This window comes from Mobula hypostoma, chromosome 22 (genome assembly GCF_963921235.1).
Source record: "Mobula hypostoma chromosome 22, sMobHyp1.1, whole genome shotgun sequence".
In the NCBI taxonomy this organism is placed as follows: domain Eukaryota; kingdom Metazoa; phylum Chordata; class Chondrichthyes; order Myliobatiformes; family Myliobatidae; genus Mobula; species Mobula hypostoma.
The window spans coordinates 39,418,049-39,442,452 of record NC_086118.1 but is presented as its reverse complement, the minus strand read 5'-3'; the positions used below and the strand labels follow the sequence as shown (position 1 = coordinate 39,442,452).

Below are 24,404 nucleotides of genomic sequence, written 5' to 3'. Positions count from 1 at the left end.
CAGTTTGTTGTTTATTGTTTACAGTTACTGTTCCATAGATATGCTAAGTATGCCTGCAGAATAAAAATCTCAGAGTTACATGTGGTGACATGTATGTACTCTAATAATAAAGTTTACTTTGAACTTTTTAGATGAAGATCAGACTACACTTTATGAGTAATTAATGCAGACAACCAGGTATTGCAAATGGTTCACAAACATTTTCTTGCAACTGTATCTTTGATTTGCATCATCTTGTCCAAATTATCTGGGCTAATGAAGAAATGCTAAGTCACCTAAAATTGCTGTCTTGGAGTATTTCTACTAGAAATTTGTTATGGAGCAGTTTTGGCAGATATGATGGAATAGATTTCCCATCTCAGTGCTCCACCTTCAAATAATGTACAACACTAGAGAGTAAGGCTTGAAGCTTACAGAGGAGTGCATTTTAAAGCTCTCATTCTTCCAAATTCAACAATGAAACATTATTCATTATGGCTGCAGACAACATGAGGTTTAAAAAGACTTTGGGGCCTTTCACAACTCATCGGTGGGCTCCAATCAATGATCTCTTTGGCATCTGGCAGGGGCCAATAAAAAGAAACAAGGTGTAAGCGGAGCGGCCATTGTTGGAGTAGACAGTGTTAGAGTGGCCAGGCTTTGGCTCAACAGGCTTGGGCAAGAACAGGTACTTGAGCTTGAGTAGTTAAGGCAGTGTAATGCTCCTTCTGCAAGATGTGGGATTGCAGGTACATAATGGTCTCCCTGATGACTACATCTGCTGGAAGCGCATCCAATTTCAGCTCCTGACTGTCAAGGTCAAGTAACTGGAACTGGATGTACTCAGGACCATATGGGAGGCTGAAAACCTCATGGATGAGATGCTTACTGAGAGGGACGCACCCAGAGTACAGGCTTCCTTCAGTAGATGGAAGAGCACCAGAAATAAGGGGAGTAAGCAGTCAGTGCAGAGTTCCCCTGTACCATTCCTTTCAGCAACAAGTACACCCATTTGGATACAGCTGTGTTGGTGGGTGGAGGATCACCTATCAGGACACAGTAGCAGCAACTGCCAGGTTAGTGGGCAGTTCTGAGGCTCAGCAGCAAAGTGTAAACTCAGGCAGAGTGGTAGTGATAAGAGACTCGATAGTTAGGGGGATGGAGAGGAGATTCTGTGGCTGCGAAAGAGACGGCTGGGATGGTGCTAGGGTCCAGTATGTCTCAGAATGGCTGCAGAGGATTTTCAAGAGGGAGGGTGAGCAGCTAGTGGCTATGGTGCACATTGGCACCAACGGCATAAGAAAGAAAGGGGGATGAGGTCCTGTGGAGCGAGAATTGGGAGTTAGGGAAGAGGCTGAAGAACAGGACTTCCAAGGCAGTAACCTCTGGATACTCTCAGTATCATGTGCTACTTGGGGCAGGAATAGGATGATAGTCACTCATTCATCTGCACTGAGGAAATGGTGCAGGGTTTCAGATTTCTGGATCTTTGGGATCTCTTCTGGGCAATACATGACCTGTACAAAAAAGGACCAGTTACAGCTAAACCTGAGGGGGAACAATATCCTTGTGGGCAGGTTTGATAGAGCTGGGGATGGGAACTGGAGTGACAGGGCTGAGGATGGGGCAGTTGGTATACAAGTCAACGTACTGAGTAGTGAGACCATGAGGTAGGACAGGCAGATGATAGACCAAAGTTACAGTCAGTGGGATGAGTGTGACATAGGGGCAAAAGTCAAAAGGGATGATAATAAAGAACTGAAGGTGTCATATTTGAATGTACACAATATGCAGAATAAGGTAGGTGATCTTGTAGCGCAGTTACAGATTGGCAGGTATAACATTGTGGGCATCACTGAGTTGCGGCTGAAAGAAGATCATAGTTGGGAGCTTAATATCCAAGAATAAACACTGCATCAAAATGATAGACAGGTAGGGTTGGCTGTGTTGGTAAAGAATAAAATCTAATCCTTAGAAAGAGGTGGCATAGGATCAGAAGACGTAGAATCTGTGGGTACAGTTAGGAAATTGCTAGGATAAAAAGACTCTGATGGGAGTTATATACAGGTTTCCAAACAGCAGCCAGGATGTGGGATCTAAATTACAATGGGAGATAGAAGAGAAGAGGCAAGTAAAAAGGGCAATGTTACAATAGTCGTGGGGGATTTCAATATGCAGGTAGATGGGGAATATGAGATTGGAGCTGGATCCCAAGAGAGGGTATTTGTAGAATGCCTATGAAATGGCCTTTTAGAGCAGCTTGCGGTTGAGCCCACAAGGGGGATGGAAATTCTGAATTGGGTGCTGTGTAGAGAACAAGATCTGATCAGGGAGCCTAACATAAAGGAACCCTTTGGAGGCAGCGATCATAACGTGATAGAATTCACCCTGCAGTTTAAGAGGGAGAAGTTAGTCAAATGTATTAGTATTATAGTGGAGTAAAGGGAATTACAGAGGCATTAGAGAGGAGGTGACTAAAGTTGATTGGAAGGGGACATTATTAGGGATAGCAGAAGAACAGCAATGGCTGGAATTTTTGGAGGCAACTCGGAGGTGCCGGGTAGATACATCCCAAAGATGAAATAGTATTCTAAAAGGAGGATGAAGCAACTGTGGCTGACAATTGAAGTCAAAGACAGCAGAAAAGCAAAAGATAGGGCATGTAATAGAGTAAAAATTAGTGGGATGCTAGAAGATTAGAAAGCTTTTTAAAAAAAAATCAACACAAGGCAACTAAAAAACTGAAAAGGAGAGAAAAGGTGAAATACAAAGGTAAGCTAGCCGATAATATAAAAGTGGATACCAAAAGTTTTTTCAGATACATAAAGAGTAAAAGAGAGGTGAGAGTGGATGTCAGACCATTGAAATACGATGCTGGAGAAGTAGTAATGCTAGTCAAGAAAAAATGGCAGACAAATTTAATAAGCATTTTGCATCAGTATTCACTGTGGACGACATTAGGAGTATACCAGAAATTCAAGAGTGTCAGGGTACCAGGAGTGAGTGTAGTTGCTGTTACAAAGGAGAATGGCCCTGGGAAGGTAAAAGGTCTGAAGGTAGACAACTCACCTGGACCAGATGGGCTATGCCCCAGAGACCTGAAAGAGGTGGCTGAGAGATTGTGAAGGCATTAGTAATGATCTTTCAAGAATCACTAGATTCGGGAATGGTTCCAGAGGACTGGAAAACTGCAAATGTCACTCCACTCTTTCAGAAGGGAGGGAGGGAGGCAGAAGGAAGGAAACTATAGGTGAGTTAGCCTGACGGCAGTGGTTGAGACAATGTTTGAGTCCATTATTAAGGATGAGGTTTCAGTGTACTTGGAGGCACATAGTAAAATAGGCTAAAGTCAGCATAGTTTCCTTAAGGGGAAATCTTGCCTAACAAATCTGTTGGAATTTTTTGAGGAACTAACAGGCAAGATAGACAAAGGATAGTAAGTGGATGTTGTTTACTTGGACTTTCAGAAGGCTTTTGACAATGTACTACACATGAGGCAGTTTAACAAGAGCCCATGGCATTACAGGAAAGATACTAGCGTGAATAGAAGATTGGCTGACTGGCAGGAAACAATAAGTGGGAATGGGAGGGGGGCAATATTTTTGTTGGCTGCCAGTGACTAGTGGTGTTCCACAGGGAACAGTATTGAGACCACTTCTTTTCACATTATATGTCAATGATTTGGATTTCAGAATTGATGACTTTGTGACCAGGTTTGCAGATGATACAAAGGTAGGTGGAGGGATAGGTAGTGTTGAGGAAGCTAAGAGTCTATAGAAAGACTTAGGCAGATTGGGAGAATGGGCAAAGAAGTGGCAGATCGAATATAATGTAGGAAAGTGTGTGGTCATACACTTTGGTAGAAGGATAAAGGCATAGAATATTTTCTAAACGGGAAGAAAACATAAAGGTCAGGGTTGCAAAGTGACTTGGGAGTCCTTGTGCAGGATTCTTGAAAGGTTAACTTACAGCTCAAGTCGATGGGATTTCAGGCAAAAAAAGACTGGAATATAAGAGCAAGGATGTAAAGCTAAGGCATTGGTCAGAATGCATTTGCAGTATTGTGATCAGTCTTGGGTCCCTTATCTAAGAAAAGAAGTGCTGGCGTCGGAGAGGGTCCAGAGGAAGTCCACGAGAATGATTCCAGGAATGAGAGGGTGAACTAATATATGAGGAGTGTTTGATGACTCTGGGTCTGTACTCACAGGAACTTACAACAGGGAGGGAACATCTAATTGAAACCTAGTGAATATTGAAAGGCCTAGACAGAATGGAATGTGGAGAGGACGCTTCCTATAGTGAAGAGAGTCTAGGACCAGAGGGCACAGCCTCATAATAGAGGGATGTCCATTTAGAACAAAGATGAGAACGAATCTCTTCGGCCAGAGGGAAGTGAGTCTGTGGAATTCATTGCCACAGACGGCCAAGTTACTTAGTATATTTAAAGCGGAGTTTGATATGTTCTTAATTAGTCAAGGCATCAAAGGTTACGGAGAGAATGCAGGAGAATGGGGTTGAGAGGGATAATAAATCAGCCATGATGGAATGGTGGAGCAGACTCAATGGGCCGAATTGCCTAATTCTGTTCTTATGAAATTATTTTAGACTGTTGGTATAATAATGCAGAAGCCACCAAATCAAGTAAATACATATTTTTATTTACATTAATTCATTCTTCAGTCAGTGAAGAGGTGAGTTTTAACATGTAGGTGCATTCACAGATGATTTAATTTTCTTGTAAAGTTAAACAGCTATTGAGATTGATTGTCTGGATTGTGCACGAGCTGTTACCGACTCCTGTGAGGTACCAGCTGTGTTAAATCAAGTGCTGTAATAATACAGTGGAAAGGGCTTCTGATGGAAGGGCTAGGTTTTAAATTCCTGCTGTCACATTCCTGAAGCCAAATAATTGACATTTTCTTTGTAGTCTCTGCTTTTCAAAGTTTCGAGTTTTGGGGGGTAGTCTACACCACTTAGGTATTTGCCAAACATCAACAGAGTAGTTTGTAATTTCCACATCAGGAAAAGAAAGTTCAGTTAAGCTGAGAATGGCACTCATCATCCATCTGCCAAAGCTACAATAATTAACATTAATCACTTGCCTTTTTCTCATACTTGCTTTCTGATTTTCTTTGTTACTTTATCGCAGATGGGGTTTACCTGTTAATAATTTTACCATATTAATAGCTTTAACTAGTAATAATACCTATTTTAATAATTTAACTCAAACATAGAAAATAAAGATACCTTTCCCTTGGAAAATCTATTTTAACAAATGGAGGCAACTGCGAGAAGGTCCCTGAAAGCACATACATCTTGTGCTATGAAGCAGATTTGGAAGGCAGATATACCATATAACTGGAGATCTCCATATCAGGTATATCAGCAAGGTGACATTTTAACAGAATGATTTAGAGTCACATCCGGCAATTCAAGCTCCTGAGAAACATGACCTTAGCCTTTGAATCATGTTTACCAGTCTATCACAAATGCTGTATTACCATCTGACTTCCACACTAATTTGCATCAACTGATGTAATGGCAACTTACAATGTCCAATTTTAAATCAGCTATTTCAATGAACATTCTGAACATAGAAGTTGAAGCAACTTTATGTAAGGAGGAAGAACAATGACTTACTATAAAGGGTGGAAGGTGAAATGCTCTACCTGACTTGTGTAACTAAGGAGGATTTTATGCTTCAAATTTTTATGTATTAAAATGCATTTAAGAGAATTTGTTTTTACTGGAAAAATCGCTGTGATTTCTTTCCTTTTGATATTTAAATAAACTGTTTACTGAATTGACTTTGCTTGTAAAAGAAATTATTTTCAGAGAGTAATAGGCAGCACTGACTCCAGTTCCAATTTACTGGCGGACAGTGCTAATAGTGAACACCATCTTTTAAAATTATGGAACAATACCATTAGTGATTTTTAATTTTCTGAATTACTGCTTGTGATTACCAAAAGAAAAAGTGGGTGGGTGTGCAAACAAGAGGCTTTTGTAGCACATTACCTTGGTCTGTGATGTTTCAAGTGAGCTTGATAGAGTTTATACCTTCACAACTGTTGCTACCTCTCGGATGATGCTTGATGTATACTGAATAAGCTTGGTAGTAAGTTGCCCCCATTGTTTAATTTAGCACAGTGGAAGAAAACTAATGGACTCCATTGTGGACTTGTAACTCTTCCGTTCAACAGTATTCTGAATGCTTGGTTCAGGTAATACTTTATACACCAGTAGTGAAAACAAGACGCAAAAATGTCTATTTGTTAGAATTGCACTTGACTATTTAAGTTTGTTAGTTTTTTTTCCACCCCAGGTCAATTGGGTGTAGAAATGGGACAGTGCCCTCTACAGGATAGCTTGACTTACTTTAATGATGAAGCCATCCTCACGTTAAACCCCCTAAACTGAAGAACTATTCAAGAATCGAGCAGAGTCTAAGTGAGGCACTGGAAGCTAGAATATTGAATTAGGGTCCATGACATTGCTAAGAGGAAAAAGGGAACGGGTTTAAGAGGGAACAAGAGATAGAAAAAAAGCACTATCAAAAAATTAAAAGTTGGGATAAAGATTAAAGATTGTATGTACATTGAAACATACAATGAAATGTGTCATTTTGAGTCAATGACCAACACAAAGATTGTGCTGCAGCATCCTGCAAGTGTCGCTTTGCTTCCAGCACCAACATAGCAAGCCCACAACTCACTAATCCTACAATATGACTTTGGACTGTGGGAGGAAACTGGAGCACCTGGAGGAAACCCATGCAGTCACAGGGAGAATGTACAAACTCCTTAAAGACAGCTGCAGGAATTGAACTGTGATCAGCATTTGCTGGTGCTGTAAAGTGATTGCATTAACCATTATGCTGCCAGGCCACCCTCCAAAAAAAAAACAATCGAAAGCTGAACATCTATTGAAATGTTTCAACAAAAGTTAATTTTCCAACTCTGCTTTGCCAAAAGCTGCAATTAAGTGGATGTGGCAGTAGCCAAGTTGTTACAAGGGGCCCATGAATTTAAACTGGCAATTCTATTTATTTTATTTAGAGATACAGTGTGGAACAGCCCAATGAGCCACCCCGCCCAGCATCCCACCTATTTAACACCAGCTGCACCACGGGACAATTTACTGGAGTATCTGGAGGAAACCCATGCAGTCACAAGGAGACCATGCAGACTCCTTACAGATGGCACCCGAAATGAACTCTGAACTCTGATATCCTGAGCTGTAAGTGTCACGTTGCTACTCTACCATGATGCCTTTGACGTAATTCAATGCAATGTCTTTCAACAATGCTGAGGCACAATAATATGTCCCAGGCAGGGATTTCTGGGTTTAATTAAATCAGGAAATTGTGACAGATACATACACAAATGCAAGTGCTGTTAAAAACAATCAACTGATTTAGGCAGTGTTACCGACAAAATAATGTTTTTCATTCCAATACACACTAACATGTTGTATAATGCAATTACTCATTAAAAATACCAATATAGTCCAAAATTTGTTGGGAAATGCCTACAGCTCAGTATTCCCAGTAACGATAGAAAATTCAGATTTCCTGCATTAATACCACATTTGCAAACCTACAAGCTGAACTGCATCAACAATGCTCAGTGATTGCCCAAAATGTGGTTTGTTGTTTCTACTCTGACCTTTAAGACAGTGATAAAAATGAAAACAAAAATTAAAAAAATTTTCTGACCCAATGCAGTTGGTGATAGAACACAGAAGTCCATATAAACCATTATGTTTGTGTCGTCTCTTAAAGATCTGATTTCTTTCACTGCTTCCATGCATTACTGAGCATTTTACTCAGTTTGATTCTACCACCCTTTCAGGGCAGCATATGCAATTCCAAAAACCAACTATGGCATAAAGTAAAAACTGGTTCTGAAAGATGTTTTTTTTAATTTGAGTCTGCTATACATCTTCATTTCATTAAAAAAAAATAAGCTTGTTTTAGAATGGTTATTAAAATTGTCCTGCTAGCTTTGAAGACTTTTTAAAACAGAATCCCCATCTCTCTACTCCAGAATGATTTAACTTTTTTTGCCATTGCTCATTGTTCTTCCCAGTGCAGAACTCTGCATTTTTCTATGTCCAAATCCATTTGCCATATATATACATCCTTTCAATTTGGAGGAAATGAAAACAAAATGTGTACAACACTCACAAAAGGCATTGTTATGGCTTTTCTTTGACCTTATTTTACTCAGCTGTAAAGGAATTTCTGGTCAAAAATGTTTTATTTAACTGTTAAGGAGAAAATTTGAAAGTATACGATATAGATAGCCACGGTAATAAAACCGCTTCTTGAAAATGATCAGCCTTTCAATAACGATCAGGCTGATCTACATGAGAAAATCTGTAGTTGCTGGAAATCCAAGAAACACAACAGGGCAGGCAGCGTCGATGGAAAAGAGTATAGTCAATGCTTCAGGCTGAGACCCTTCACCAAGACTAGAAAAAAAGGTGGGGAGTCTGAGTAAGAAAGTGGGAGGGAGGGGTGAAGTAAAGAGCTGGGAAGTCAATTGGTGAAAGAGATACAGGACTGGAGAGGGGGGAATCTCATAGGAGAGGACAGAAGGCCATGGAAGAAAGAAAAGGGGGCAGAGCACCAGAGGGAGAGAGGTGATAGGCTGGTAAGAAGGTGAGAGGGAAATGGGAATGGGGGTGGGGGTATTACTGGAAGTCAACAAATCAATGTTCATGCCATCAGGTTTGAGGCTACCCAGATGGAATACAAGGTGTTGCTCCTCCAACCTGACTGTGGCCTCATTACAGCAGTGGAGGAGGCCATTGACTGACATGTTGGAATGGGAATGGGAAGTGGAATTAAAATGGGTGGCCACTGGGAGATTCCACTTCTTCTGGTGGACGAAGCATAGGTGCTCGGTGAAGCGGTCTCCCAATCTGCGTTGGGTCTCACCATGGCCTCCCGTATATCAGTGAGACCGAACACAGATTGGGAGACTGCTTGGCTGAATACCTATGCTCCGTCCGTCAGAAAAAGTGAGACCTTCCAGTGGCTACCCATTTTAATTCCGCTTCCTAGTCCCATTCTGACATGTCAGGCCACAACCTCCTCTACTGCTGAGATGAAGCCACAGTCAGGTTGGAGGAGCAACACCTTACATTCCATCTAGATAGCCTCCAACCTGATGGCATGAACATTGATTTCTTGAACTTCCGGTAATGCACCCCCTCCTTTTACTGTTCCCCATTCCCATTTCCCTCTCACTTTATCTCTTTACCTGCCTATCCCCTCCCTTCCTCTGGTGCTCCTCCCCGTTTACTTTCTTCCATGGCCTTCTGTCCTCTCCTATCAGATTCCCCCTTCTCCAGCCCTGTATCTCTTTCACGAATCAACTTCCCAGCTCTTTACTTCACCCCTCCCTCCCCTCCTCCCGGTTTCACCTTTCACCTATCACCTTGTGGTTCTTCTTCCCCTCCCCCCCCCACTTTCTTACTCTGACTCCTCATTTTTTTTTCTAGTCCTGACGAACAGCCTTGGCCCCAACATGGTGACTGTAGACTTTTCCATAGATGCTGCCTGGCCTGCTGAGTTCCTTCAACATATTGCAGCTGATCTCTTGCCTCAAACCACTTTCCTTCCTATTGTCAAGGCAGAGATGATTAGGTTTTTGGGAATTAAGGCTATCAATAATGTTGGTATCCAAAAATATATTGATCTCAGCCTTGACTATATCCAATGGCTGAGAACTCATGGCACTCAGTGGTAGATTTGCAGCCCATTACATAAAGAACTTCTCTTGATCAGAGTCCTTCCCCCAATCCGAAGACTGCACCTTCTCATTCTGCATTTTCAAGCTTGGGGGAACAACATCTCAACATCTCCCAGTAAGTCCCTCTCAGAATCTTGGATGGCTTACCAAGAACACCTCTCAATTTTCTAAAAGACTTTGAATGTGGACCTTAATTTCTCTTCTGAATGCAAGCCCCTCATCTCAGGAAACAATTGAGAGATCGATCTTGCATTTGAAATAAGTGAGCATCATTATTCCTTTAAAATTATTCCATGAGCTGGGTGTGGCCTATTCCTAAATAAATTAAAATGTAACCAACAGGAGGGAGATTCAGTTATCATTTAAAAGTTTGACCATGGGAAAACTATTATTAAATATTTATTAGAAAGCTCTTTACAAACCAAGACAGATCTAAAACTGATATTGGTTGCTATTAAATATTTATCATTTACATGCCTAACAGAAAACATCCTAATACTTCAAATTAAATTTAGATAAAAAAGGTTTTTTTAAAAAAATGAAACTTTACTATACAGATTTTCTGTGATGCTCAAGAGTTTCTTTGTACTAATTTCGCAGAATTGAAATAAAAACTGCCCCAGATGGCAATGATGTTTCCATTCTATGCAGTGACCACCAGTCACAGACGAAAACGACACAACATGCACCCCTTCCTAGTGCACAGCCCGAAAAGAAAGGCAATCTATGTATCACTGCCTGTGTTGGTATTGGGTTCACGTCTGCAAAGCCCCAACTCAAAGGGAGAATTTTAGCCCTATCCAATATAGGTACCTATCCCTTACTATAAGGAGGTTATACTGTATCCACCTACTCTTCAAAGACTAGCTTACTTCCTTGTCTAGTCTCTGTGCTGAGGTCTAGCTGTCAATACCCACTATTTGAGTAGTGTGGTTCCCCCCTCCTCCTCTACCAAGGAAGAATTATTTCCCACTAACAAGGGAGTTTAAAAACTATTTTATTTTAATCATACTCATTTTAATTTATACAAATAATTCTTAACATGCATTTAAAACTCAGAGGATTTCTTATTTATAAGATATATATGAATTGCAAAAGACTTATAAGCTACAAAGGATTTCCAAATACTGGTACAATTCTTACAAACTAAAAGGTCTACCAGTGAATTGCAGATGAACAAGTTGGCCATCGCAGAAACCAAAGGTTGAGGAATGATTTCTAGTTCTTCTTTCTATCATTCTTCTTGTCATTATCACCAATGATTTCTAACATTTGTACTGCTTTGGTACTAGTTGACATTATCAGCATGTGATGTGTTTCAAGTATCTCTGCCGTGACAAATTAGTTCACATAGATGGTCTAAATGTTTCTGGCGACAATGATCCCTGATACCCAAATGCTGTGAAGTCTGACTGAGTATCCAAAGATCTTAACTACTGATTGATCAAGTACACGATCATGTTTGATCTGCTAAGTGACAAAATTAGGGTGATCTGCAAGCTTCCTTGATCTCAGTCACAATGCTGTCTGGTTTAATGCAGCCTAATTAACATAAACCCAATGTCTTATGTTGACTTCACTGTTTACTTGTTTATAACAAGGAATATCAACCTGTTAACTTTGTCACAAACAACTCCAACCCTTTGGAAAGGTCATGCTGCTGAACTACAAAGCTGAGGTTAGCAATAAGCCTCTTGGGCCCTGGAAAGTGAATATCCATCACATGCCTTGGATTATTAAGACCACTGTGTCCAAGATAAAGTTCCCAAATTTGTCTGCGTACACTCACTTATGGCAGCCCAACACAGAGTCCAAAGATCAGGAGCATAGGGTTTCAGTGTAGTCAGAAATTCCTTCAGGCAGTAGAGGTGGGGTTGCAACCATTCCTTACAACAATAACATCTTAAGCTAATTTAATCACCAGTCCTTCTGAAATCAACACAAAACTAGAACCGACCCTACCACATGTTTGCGGGGCCTGCCTCTGGGCCTCTTGCCTCGTTTACGATTTTGCAGTTCTTTTTCTTGCTGGCTGTAATAAACAAAAGTTGTTCCATTGTTTATTCCATCACTGAAGTGTGCTGCTCAGGCGTGAAATAATGTGCAAACAAGTTCCCGAACTTAGCTGTGGTATTGATCAATAAGCTAAACTGAAATATAGGTGCTTGGGTGGACAACCAAGTTCCTCTACCTCATAGCGAGCGTGAGCGGACATCAGAATTGGCAGAAGGCATCATCATCCGTAAGGTGCGGAAGTAGGTAAAGGAGAAAGAGACAATATTCAAACATCTTTACCTTCTTTGAAAAGCTAGCAGGAGTCGCGGATCAAGAATATTTTCTTCTGGCTCCCAGCTATTATGTCTATCAGAAAAGGAAAACACAGCATCTCATTAATAAGAAAAGCAAAATAGAGCTTGTATATTGTTCTGTTAAGATACTGAACTTAATACTTACATGTACATACACTGCCTTAATGACAATTTCTGCCATAATAATGACTTAATAAATCATTTTTCTTTATCTGAGGTTACTTACTATACGTCACAGTAGGCCAGTCCACTGTCCGAATTCTCCATAACAGACATAAATACAGGCACAGGACCAGTCTCACGGGTACTTACCGTGCTTGGATTGCATGAAGTGATCCTGATGGGTGCACTGGAGAGAACCTACTTGCCTGTCACCTTCCGCCATGCCCCAAAACTTGTCCCCACAACCTCCGGGTGCACTTAATAGAAGTCAAAGGCTTTAATGCTTCCGATATTAAGAAACAAAAAAAAATTGAGCAAAATGAGCCTTCATGTTTCATTAATTTAAAAACCAAACGGTAAGCAAAGGTAAATAATAATTTTTAAAAATAAGCTTACCACCTCTCTTTGCCTCCTGATCTGCAAACCTATAATCTTCAATGAGATCACCAAGATGTCAGATTCTATGCCAGGGAAGGCGCATAGTGACAGGTGCAGAGCCATATGTCACTGAGCAAGTCTTGGGCTTCAATATTCAGCAGTACATATGTGAAAGTTAAGTCTTGAAGTTTCAATAGCTGCAAGCTGGAAGCTCTAAAAGGAACTGCCAGCCCCAGCTGACAGGATTTGCCATTGACAAAACTATCAAATGCACTTTTGATCTCAGAGACTAAAGTGGACCAAAACCATAAATCGATAAAAGTGATAGGGGCTCGTACCAGCACTGTGCTACTACTTCAGATAGTTGCTAGATCCCTGTTTTTTACACTGGATTATCAGGTTAAAAACTCTCATCTATTTTGCTACTGAACTGGCAAATATTTGTAGTCCAGACCCATTACTAGAATTATATCCAGAGTTACATGGACCTCTAAATGTAGCACTTAGTCAACTGAAACTTAAACCAGTGCATCAACCTCAAACCCAACAGCTGTGAATGTGAAAGGCATTATAGAAAATCAGTAAAAGCTTACTTTTTATGCAATGTAATAGGTTGTTTACTCTCTATGCCTGTTCAACCACTCAATATGATTATGACTGATCATTGAAGTCAGCTACAATTTCTTGCACAAGCCCCAAATTTTTTCATTAAAAGTCAATCATTATTTTGAATACCCTCCACAGGCCTCTTCAGCAGAGCATTACAAGATTCCCAATCTCGCTATGTAAGAAAATTTCATCTGACAATAACAGTTCACACATTATCTTGATAATGTGACCCCTGACTCCGGACGCCCATTCAGGGAAAACATTGTGTATGATGGAGAACCATATCTGCTGCATTTATCACAGTTAATTTCACTTGTTGGATACTGCTACCAAAATATGAATGCAACGAAATCCAGGTTAAGCACCGTCTCTCTTACAATTGAATTTCCCGGGGGGGGGAGGGGGTAGGGATTCTGGCATAAGCAGAGAACAAACAGCTTGACTTGAAGCTTTCAAGGAGTGGGATTGTAAAAGAATTTTGCTGGTATACCCAAAACATTTAGGGAGAAACATCCAGGGACTGGGCATAAAGCTTCCAGGATATTATAGAAAAAGTTTCAGAACAGATGAAGGGAGCACTTTAACAGATTATAGAGAGGAGAAAGGTAAGGGCACAGAAGATAACACTGTTGAATTTGATGAGTTGGTTTACTGGGAGTCATAGTTCTGCAAAGACAGGCCATAGGCAAGTTAGGTAATATGGGGTGCAATATGTGCACCAGAGTTTTGGTATCAAAATTAAGATCAGCAAGGTATTGAAACAGTTGAGTCTGGAGGTAGCAAAAATACCAACAAACAACATTCCCTCTAATTTTTTTTAAAAAAACAACTGAAGGATCAACCATTGCTCGCAGCAGGAAATTTTTACATGGCCTGAAAACTGCAGGGCACATTATATTAACGTTATATAAATAAAAACTCCAGCTGCACAGGAGCATTTCAATTACTGCGTGGCCAGGCACCCGTGCAGCTTAGAAGAAACAGCACCAATAAGGGTTTCAGCATTAGATGCGTGTATATAGTGCTATTATAAAGGTTCCAGATGAAGCTGTAAACGTAACTTTGCTAGATCAAATAACGACAGCACAAAAAGATCGTTACTTTTCTTTTTCACCCATTTATTTCTTCGAGCTCAACTGGCGAGTGAACTTAGACCCGACATCGGGAAGAGGCCCCTGTCTCATCTCCCCAGCGGTTCTACAAGTTCACTGCCTGATGTCAGAATTGTCAGAAGTTATAAGGCCACCGATACAAAAGAACAATCAGTTTGATAACCATTCCGATCAAGTCAATGGACTACTGATACAGAGAACAATCAGTTTGATAACTATTCCGGTCAAGTCAATGGACCATTGATACAAAAGTACAATCAATTTGTTAGACACTCCAGCCACCTTAATTAAAGAAAAGAATGTCCTACCTGGTTTGCTGGAGCCACAACTTAATTACAAAGATAAGAACATCTGTTAAATTTATGCTTTAATTAAGAAAGGAATGTTCTGTCTAATTTCCATCAGGTATTGCTTTTTGTCAAAATCAAAAGGTGTGAAAAGCCCAGAGACATCTATGTAGATCTGGGCGAACTTTATCCCTCATCTTCTCCAAAGAAAGCAGCTGTGAGACATTATTCAAACACACTGCAGTCACAGACATAGTCAGTACTGAATCCATTGTTTTACAGGAATCTTGAGAATCCCCCTTTCCCTTAAACTTTATCAAGGGGTCTTGGCCCGAAATGTCGGCTGTACACTTTTCCATAGATGCTGACTGGCCTGCTGAATTTCTCCTGCTTATTTAATCTTTACAATGGATTATATCGAGAGTTGAATGATTTAATCTGATGTTGCAGGAATAATGAAAAATTTAAAAATAAAATTTTCATTCTAAGTCGAAGATATTCCAAAGAGCACTTAAAAATAAAGTAGATTTTAATTTTTTTCTAAAGTTGTTATATATTATCTTCTAGTCTGTATATTATCCCAAATTATTTTCTATTTCAAATATTGAATTGCTTTTTAAAAACAGATTTTAACAGAAACAGAAGAGTCACAGAAAACTGAAGCTCACAATAATTACAGAAAGGCAGAAGCGGGTAATGGAAAAATAAACGTGCCACAATAACAAACGAGACATCCTTACTTTATGTTGTAATAAAAACTCTTAATTTAACGATGTGCATTAGAAATACAAGCTTACCCGGAAAACAGAGCCTGGACAATGTTTTCAGAGAAAAATAATGAACGTAACATCTCTCTCATGCCAGTCATTCAATTAGTCTGCAGGCACTAGGACCCTGTGTCATTGTACTGCATCCATTAAATTGCCCAACTGAAGCCTCAGGCTCTTCCTGCAGAGCTGTACCAGCAACTATTTGAGATGCGGTAAGCCTGGCCAGCCTGATGAGGTGACTGTTTAGTGTGCAGAAAGTATTTATTTTCTTTCCTTTTTGTCTGGAATGGAATGAAGGGTGGAGGAGAAGGCTTCAGGAGAATGCAACAAAGTAACCTTCAGCATTGCACCAGTCTGGGTAAGAAAAAAAACAAACTGCTGATTCAAGTTGAAATGAAGGTTGACTATTAGGAAATTATAGCGTTCAGATGCAGAAACAGGAACGTCAGACAATAGGATGGAAAATAAGGAAGCTAGAAAAGAAATAAAAGGAGTAGTGAAAAGACATAAGAAAGCAAAATAAAATGCAGAATCAATATAAATGGAAACCAGAATAACTTTAAAATATAGGTGCATTCAGTCTGTCACTATTTTGATTCCTATATTTGCAATATTTATAAAAATATTTTGCAGAGTGTATGGTTTACTTTCCCAGATCTCCACACTCCCACTGTTCAAAGAGGATAAATCAATTTTCCTGCTAAGACACAGGCAACATCAGAACTTGAGGAAAATTTTCCAACATAAAAATGCATTTGTTGTGCTGCCAGGAAGGTTATCATTATCAATGCCGTGCTCAACTTGTACATACTCAGGATGTCCTAAAGCACTTCATAGCTAATGAATAGCTTCAACTGTGAATTAGTTCACAGCTGATAAGTGCAACTCTAGTTTGTTTACAGAAGTTCTCATCAATGGGAAAAGAGAAATGAAAATTCATTCAGTTTTGAAGATTGTTTGAGGAATAAATGTGACAGAACTGGTTAAATCCAAGGCAGGACAGTGGGAGAATTCTACTGCTCTTTATCAAGCAACATCACAAGATCCTTTATGTTCATTTCTACAGACAGAAACTAGCTTGGTTTAATCCATTATCTAGAAACAGAGTCCTCTGTGAAATCAGTACTGCACTGGAATCAAAAAAAAAAGGTTGATGCAAATTGTTGCTTTGTTTTTTTTCCATCCACATAGATTGTGGCAATTTTGAGTGACATATTTAAGTTGAACTTCCATATACACTGACATTGAGAAGCTGGGCCTCAATACCAGTCACAGCATTTATACTTGAGGCCACTCTATTAGATCTCTCCTGTGCCTAATAAAGTGTATGTTTGTGGTCTTCTGCTGCTGTATCCCATCCACTTCAAGGTTCGATATGTTGTGCATTCAGAGACGTTCTTCCACACACCACTGTTGTAATGTGTGGTTATTTGAGTTATTGTCAACTTCCTGTCAGCTCAAACCAGTCTGACCATTTCCTCTGACCTTCTTCATTAACAAGCCAACTGCTGTTCACTGGATTTAGTTCTTTTTTTGCTTTTTTGCAGCATTCACTGTAAATTCTGGAGATTGTTGTGTGAGAAGTCACAGGAGACGAGCAGTTTCTAAGATACTCAAACCATCCCATCTGGCACCAACAATCATTTCATGATCAAGGTCACTTAGATCACATTTCTTCCCCTTTCTAATGTTTGGTCTGAACAACAGCTGAACCTCATGACCATGTCTGCATGCTTTTATGCATGGATTTGCTGCCACATGATTGGCTGATGAGATATTTGTATTAACGAGCAGGTGTACAGGTGTATCTAATAAAATGGCCACTGAGTATATTCCTGCCATTGACTGGTTTAAAAAAAAGTATGTATCACAAGTTTGTTAAGAATCTGTGGAAGTAGTATTCCCAGTAATTATCATCCACTGAAGTTCATAGAATACTATGTGTATTTGATGGCAGTGGAAGAGTACGAACAAAATTAAACTGTGAAGACATAACCAAGGAAAAGACAGCAATGTAAGGGTACAGGAAATGGTTGAAGCACTGAGGCTGAGAGACGTCTTCTGCTGGATTTTACTTGCATTTCACCTGCTGTGCTGAAAACAACAATGATCTGAGCCTATGAATCAATATGACATCCTGCTCAGTGCAGAAAGGAGGTGCAAATTTCCAGACATCATAGTACGTAATGGAAAAAAGACCAGAATATTAAAAAGCCTTTACAGAGTCAACTCAAAATCAGTGAGCCAAATGATGGTTTGAGCTACTCAAACCAAGTTAGTTCCTGGAATCTCGTGCACAGACCGTAGGCCAAGAAGTCTCCAATAGGTACAAGGGGGTCAAATGTATCACTGTTCGGTCACTGGATTTCACAAAGTTTCAGTGATGGGGTCCAGTTTTGCAGGGATTCCCTAGATTTACGTTGGGCAAACTGCCACTTTGGCTCTGCTGCTCTGAAGCAACAGTGATTCCAGAAGATCAGGGCCTCCACATTGGGAAGACAAAGTCAAGTTTCTCCCCCCCCCACCCCCAATAATTGTGTGTCCTTTCAATATTTTCAAATAACTGTGCTTTTTAAGTTCTTTTTAAACTATTAAAAATTTCCAACAGTTAATTTATTTCAATGATTTTTCTAAATGCATTTGTCAGATATACCAATTGTTAAAATCATTGCTAGTATACAAAGCTGCATCTAATCTCGAGGTACTTGGGGAATAGAGCCTTTATACTATGGCATCTGTGGCTCAGTAACTATTTAGATAATGTTGCTGGACACAAGGACAAGGATATCCGGCAGATAAGTCCCCCACATCAGGCCAGGTAAGTGTGGGTGTGCTGGGCTGCAGATTGACCCAGAGCAGAAGGCCCAGCACAATTCAGCCAATATAAGAAAGTTCTGTAGAATACATAAATTCCACTTCTTCACAACAGTCACAATAATTGTAATTCCATGCAAGACACACTCACATTGCACAGCAAAGGCAAAACAAATGATGGGCAACAACCCAGTTGTCTTTTATTGCCAGTGACAAAACTTCGAAACACTTGTCTTTGCAAGGCACATCACCCCCCTCTCCACAATATGCATGTCAGTAACGCATTGAATTGGTACTTCTTACCCAGACCAATAGGTCGATTATTTCTATCCAATACATTAATACCCTATAACTTTCCTTTAAGATTCAACATTAATTTTTCTGTGAATACCTTAATGCTTCCCTAGGACAGTGTATTGTAAAGAAAAATGTTAAAAAAAATTCTTTAGGAGACAGTAAATGTGACAAGGGTGATGCTGATTTTCTTGTGAGTACAATGCCTCTTTTGATTTACTAGGAACTGATCTGGGGGGAGGGTGGGGGGGTGGAATTTTGACATTTAAGTCCCAAGGTCTTTATCTTCCCCACAACTGTCAAACAGGATTAAACACAATAGTGACTTCATGCATAAGCATAATGTGTGAAGCTCTTGCAACAATTTAACAAATCATAGGAGTTTTTAAAGTAAAAACAAAATATAATGCCTTAAAATGCAGATTGCACCTTCAACCTACTAATGTCCATTTAGGCATCCCATTTGTGTATTAAGATTTTAAGGAGTTAATTCATCCTCGGTGTATATTTAAAATGCCATGTGGATGGTGATTCTTTGTCATAGTTACAAGAAGACTGTAGATAAATATTGGACTGACTGTTTGTCCCAAGTCCTTCAATGTAATCAAAAATATGCTCTTACAAGTTTTTTTTTTAAAAATGCTGTTTTTTTTTGTTTAATGCCAAAGACATTAAGATTCTAAAGAGATCATTAGTCAACAAGCTTGTACCTCAAGATTACTCAAGAGTAAATAGAAAAGGAAGTCAATTTTAGCTCTGCAACTTTTAAATACTAAAAGTCATTTTTGATATAAAGAATTACCCTGTAGTGAGTAGCTTGGAGAGATTATGACTGTCATTTTTCACCCATAAATGATCTCTTGTTCTTTAAACAAACAAAAATCTATCTTAACGGGAACGGTGTTAATGATTTAGATTTGAAGCTGTTCATTTGAGCACACAGCAGACCACAAAGGATTATGTAGAGGAAGAGAGAAAAGAAACTCTTAAGGATTTGGAGATGGAAGATAATGTTACTTGCAGGTTGTAGCTCCAGGTTAGATAGCAAGTGGAGTGATTCTGTTAGAATTCCATGTCTGTTGCATCTTAGAACAGGATATAAAAAGGATGGTTTGCACGAGTGCTCAAACTAAGCCATTATTGTTCTTCTTCAGTTAGATGACATGCAGCTCAGATGTGGCAAATTATGAGATTCTGCATCAATTCTAACCCTTCCACCTCCACTGGTGTTTATTTTGACTTCACTTCAGATCACTGCTTCACTCCCCACATTAAGCCAAAGATTTTAGTGAACTAACTTTATTAGTTTTCAAGAACTTCTGTCAAATGCACTGTATTCTTTTTTTTTACAAATCCAGTAACTCCACAGAAACTGAGTAAAGGCAATGTTGTAACCTGTTGTTTACTAGGAACTGATCTGTTTACCAGGCACTGTGTGGTCCAGTTTGACTTATTTCTGTTGGAGTCAGATGTAAAGGAAGTCAAATATGGAACAAGGAACACACAGTTCAGTATTTTAAAGCTACCAGATAGCATTAAGAGGCTTGTTAGTATCAAACTACATCAATGTTTGTTTTTTTTAAGTCAATTCAATTACATCACCCAATGACTATTATTAGAATGTAATATGAAAGTTTAAGTAAAAGTTTGAAATAATCCCTATAAATAATGTATTAAACAATCTGAAGGTGGATATGATACAAAACAAACAACCAACGTGAATAATTTGATATGCTACGCCAGCAAAGAAAATAAAAACAACTATACCCTATTCAGAGCAGAATGTTTGTACAGGATACCCATCATGCCCAGATTTTGTACTTCAGCCTAACTACTTTCTTAATTTTACAGGCATCAGATTGTCTTTGGAAAGATGAGAAATATTGCACGAACCAAGTAAAACAAACTGTTGAAGTGGTCAACATAGCAACGAATAATATAAAAAGAATCTCTACAGTTATATTACCCGATTAACAAAAGTGAAAGTCATAATTGGAAAGTCACAGAATCATAAAGTTACAAAATAAAGTTCCAAACGTCCAAGAAAAATATAGAATGCGTGGGAAACTATTAGAGGAAGAAGTCATTTGAAAGATGCTGGTTACATTAAAAGGTAATCCAAATTAACAATTAAAGATCAAAGGCTAGAAAAGCAACCGTTACGGAGATAATGCGTAGGAGCTTGCAAAACAAAGTGCGGGCAAACTAGAATGCTACATGTTTTTTTTTCAGTCAGCAGAAGTGATGAGAAGAAATAAGATGTAGGGAAACAGAGGGAAAAAGAGGAAACAAAGGAGGAAGCCCCGAGCCCAGCCCGATGCTAGAGTTGGGAGCACGCTGCTTCTGTTGTATTGTTAAACCTGATGCCACTCACTTGGAAGACCATCCTCTCCACTTCACCAAGTACTCCAGCTTCCCCTGTGAAATAAACAACAACAAATCAATTTTCACCCGAAGCCCCGAATGAAACCCCGTGCAAAATCAGGAGCCTGTTTCCCCAACTCCTTTTCTCCCCGACCTTTCTCAGTCTTTTTCTTAGAATGCATTCCGCTGCGAAAACTTGCTCTCCCACAGCGCTCAGCTCCTCCATTCTCGCGCTGCTTCTCGCCGCTTCCCCCCCCCACCTCCCCGTCACTCCGGCCCCAGGGCGGTGACGTCACCCACAGCGCCGACTGACCAATCGGGGTTTGCCTAGACCGACCGTTGCTAGGCACAGGTCAGCGGTCGCCAAGCGAATGAAGAGCGTTCAGAAAGAAGGCACCAGATTAACCCTCTCCGTACTGCCTGCTCCGCAATCAATCAAAAGCGAGCAGACAAAGGATAAACACTTTAAACACCAGAACTTCCAAAAGAGTTACAATTGCTTTAAGGGACAGAAAAAGACCTTCTTTGGTGCCTTTCGATATAAAGTGAACCCCACACGTTTCCCGATTGTCACTTATCCAGACTTCCGCAACTTAATTAACTTAACGCAAATCGAACAAAAACATCTCAGCATCGCTGCCCCGTTAAATCCCTCTGACCAACTCATTTGTTTCAGTTAAAATCAAATGTTTTCAAAGTTTTCTAATTTTTACGCATGTATGCGACTTGTCCCAATCGCTTATAAATTTAGAGTTTTGACAATAATCTAGGGTTTCCCCTAATCATAAGCAATTTTTTAAATAATTTGCTTAACCATCGCAAGAATTTGCTTCACCCGACAATATTAAATAAAACTCACGTTGCACATGATTACTTATTAATTTGGATACGCATCAAACTAATTGCGGAAGACATTATATTGTTAAGCAGCATGGGAACAATGACATTCTGTTATCGGGTTGCCACTTTACAGCAGGTGTTTGACTTTTTTTACTGACATCATTTACACATTACTGCAAGTGTTTTCTTTTTGGTCATAAGCCCTAAAAATCCAAATATTTCAACATTTTCAAAATTCCCCTTCAATTTCTCTACAAAGGAGGTTTGCTCTACAGTGCTACCGAGTCCTCGCCGACCCGTGGTGACTATTAACCGATATTCATGATAAGGAAAAGCGAATGTTATAACCGTCTTCAAAGTGAAAGCCACAGGTATCTTCTAGGATTCTGCGGCGGCTGTATAAAGAGACAGATACATTACAAATTTGTTTGGTATTTGACAACGACTCTTTACATTCGGCACAATTCTACAATGACAGAAAGCAAACCAAATTTAAAAAGTAAACAAATATAATCCAGTCATGCATTGCTAGTTGTGTGCAGCTGTTTATTCGACTTTTCTGCATTGAGGCACACTATACGAACTGCATTACAGCTTAGGCGGAAACTTCAATGCAATATCGAGGGGTTCCTGGGTTGAGGACGCTTTTACGCCCTCAGACTTTGTGACACAGAACTTTTGACAACTCTAAGACTTGGAGCACTTCAATGCTTCCCACCCCCCATGTCCCGTTCTTCGCAAATTTCAATTCGTCCGGCGTCTGCTACGGATATTTGTTTGACGGCCATTTGTCCTTGGTACATCAGCCGTTTTTCTCTGGCTTCCTGGTCACCCAATTTCCACTCTGCTCCATGAATAAAATACTTTTCCTCCAACATGTTTAATTACTAATTAACATAAAGTTATATAAACAATTAGAATGGACGTGTCTCGTGCATAGCTCAAACGAAACAAACTATAAATCGGGAAATTAGCACGCAGGTCAAGAATGCGCACCGTACATTTTTTGTACTTCTGAAAACCCTAGGTCCTCCAAAGGTTAATCTTGCTCGTCCCTTCTTGGCTCTTTCCAGAACCAGAAGTAGACTTATTCCTCCTTTTTCAGCTTAAAGGAAGCAGTGCAATTTCATCAGCGTTGATCACAAATGAATATTTAAATAATAAATGGGGATCTTATCTGAAGATTTTTACTGATGGCTCAGTGGACCCAGAGAGCAGTAGGGCAGGATTTGGGATGTATGTGTCTCACCTTGGAGTAAAGATTGGTCACCGGGTTTCAGATGTTGTTTCTGTCTTTGCAACAGAATTATTAGCAATCCTCTGGGCCTTATTGTGGAAAGAAGACTCTCGACCACGTGGGGTTATCATCTGTTCGGGTTCTGCTGCTGCCTTAGAGTCTATAAAAGGGAGTAAATCAAAAGCTCGTCCTGACATAGTTATTGAGATTCTCTTAGTGTTGTTCAGAGTAGGGAAGATGGGTTGCGCGGTTAGATTTTCATGGATACTTGGGCATGCTGGGGTGGAGGGAAATGAAATTGTGGATGCATTGCAAGTCTTCCTTACAGAGCAGGAGAGTAGAAATTAGAGTTCTCCTAGGCAGAGCAGAATTGAGAAGTAGGATTAAAAAAGGTATAGAGAAGAAGTGGCAGGAGGATTGGAAAAATGAATTAAGGGGCAGGCATTATTTTTCTAGTCAGCCACAGGTTAAAAAGGTCTCAGACTGTTACCTTTTAAGTCGTAGAGAAATGGTGAAATTTACAAGACTTAGGTTGGAGCATTGTGAGCTAAACTATTATTTAAAGATAATAGGAAAACATCCTACTGGATTATGTGACTGTGGTAGTCCAGAGACAGTCCCGCATGTTTTGCTGAGCTGTAATCAATACAAAATTGAAAGAAGCATGCTGTTCAAGAGGCTATCTGGCTTAAATTTATTTTGGTTTTCTATTCAATCTTTGTTTGGCCATCAAGAGAATCAACATCTGATTGAAGAGTCTATCATTCAGTTTATACGTGAGACTAGGTTGTATTCGAGAATTTGAGTTCCTTGAAGTTCTATAATTAATTATACATCCTGCGGAGGGCTGTAATACACCTAGATGTGTCTAAACAGCCGGAAATAGAAGAAGAAGAAGAAGGTTAATCTTCCCCACTGAGGTTTTTGTTTTGAGGGGTTAAATATTTTGGCACATATGACCTAAGTACTTTTGGTCTACCTGAAACACAAAGAGAAACTGTGCACCAAGCAATGATTTAAACGAGATGGATGAATATATTCAAGAGAAAGAAGCAAGTTCAGTGATATAACAAAAAAAATGCCTTCCATATTATTACAGAGGCTGGTTGTATTGAGAAAAGAATCAGCTGCTTTTGGATGCTTCTGTTAAAGTGGGGAAAAGCCTCCTTATTAATCTATTTTTGGCTGGTGTTTGGAAACAAAACATGATTGCTTTGGCCTCAGCATCATGAGGCACGAGGAAATCTGCAATTAAACTCTCTTTAAATCTGACAAATATGGAGATTCCAACATAAAACATTGGTCAGTGAATTGCATTAGGTCCATTGCAAGATCTTAGGCACAATAATGAAGGAAGGGAGTTTTGTCAGTACTAGCTGGAATTTTTTATTCAGCGATTCAAAGAACTACTAAACACCATATACAAGTGTGCGGATGACACCACTGTTGTGGGCTGTATCAAAGGGGCTGATGGATCAGCATGCAGGA

The 24,404-nt window shown here is 39.7% G+C and overlaps 1 protein-coding gene across 1 annotated transcript in view; it reads right to left on the bottom strand.

Moving 5' to 3' along the window:
- The window catches only part of cbx2 (chromobox homolog 2 (Drosophila Pc class)), a 29,458-nt gene extending 8,391 nt beyond the window's left edge, over positions 1 to 21,067 (bottom strand). Inside the window, exons 1-4 of the mRNA XM_063074473.1 lie at positions 20,994 to 21,067; positions 20,850 to 20,893; positions 12,036 to 12,101; positions 11,703 to 11,772 (exon numbers count right to left, since the gene is read on the bottom strand). Of these exons, the coding sequence (XP_062930543.1) occupies positions 11,703 to 11,772; positions 12,036 to 12,101; positions 20,850 to 20,893; positions 20,994 to 21,065 (252 nt within the window). The 5' untranslated portion in view covers positions 21,066 to 21,067. The remainder of the gene's footprint in view (positions 1 to 11,702; positions 11,773 to 12,035; positions 12,102 to 20,849; positions 20,894 to 20,993) is intronic.
- Between the last annotated feature and the right edge of the window lie 3,337 nt (positions 21,068 to 24,404).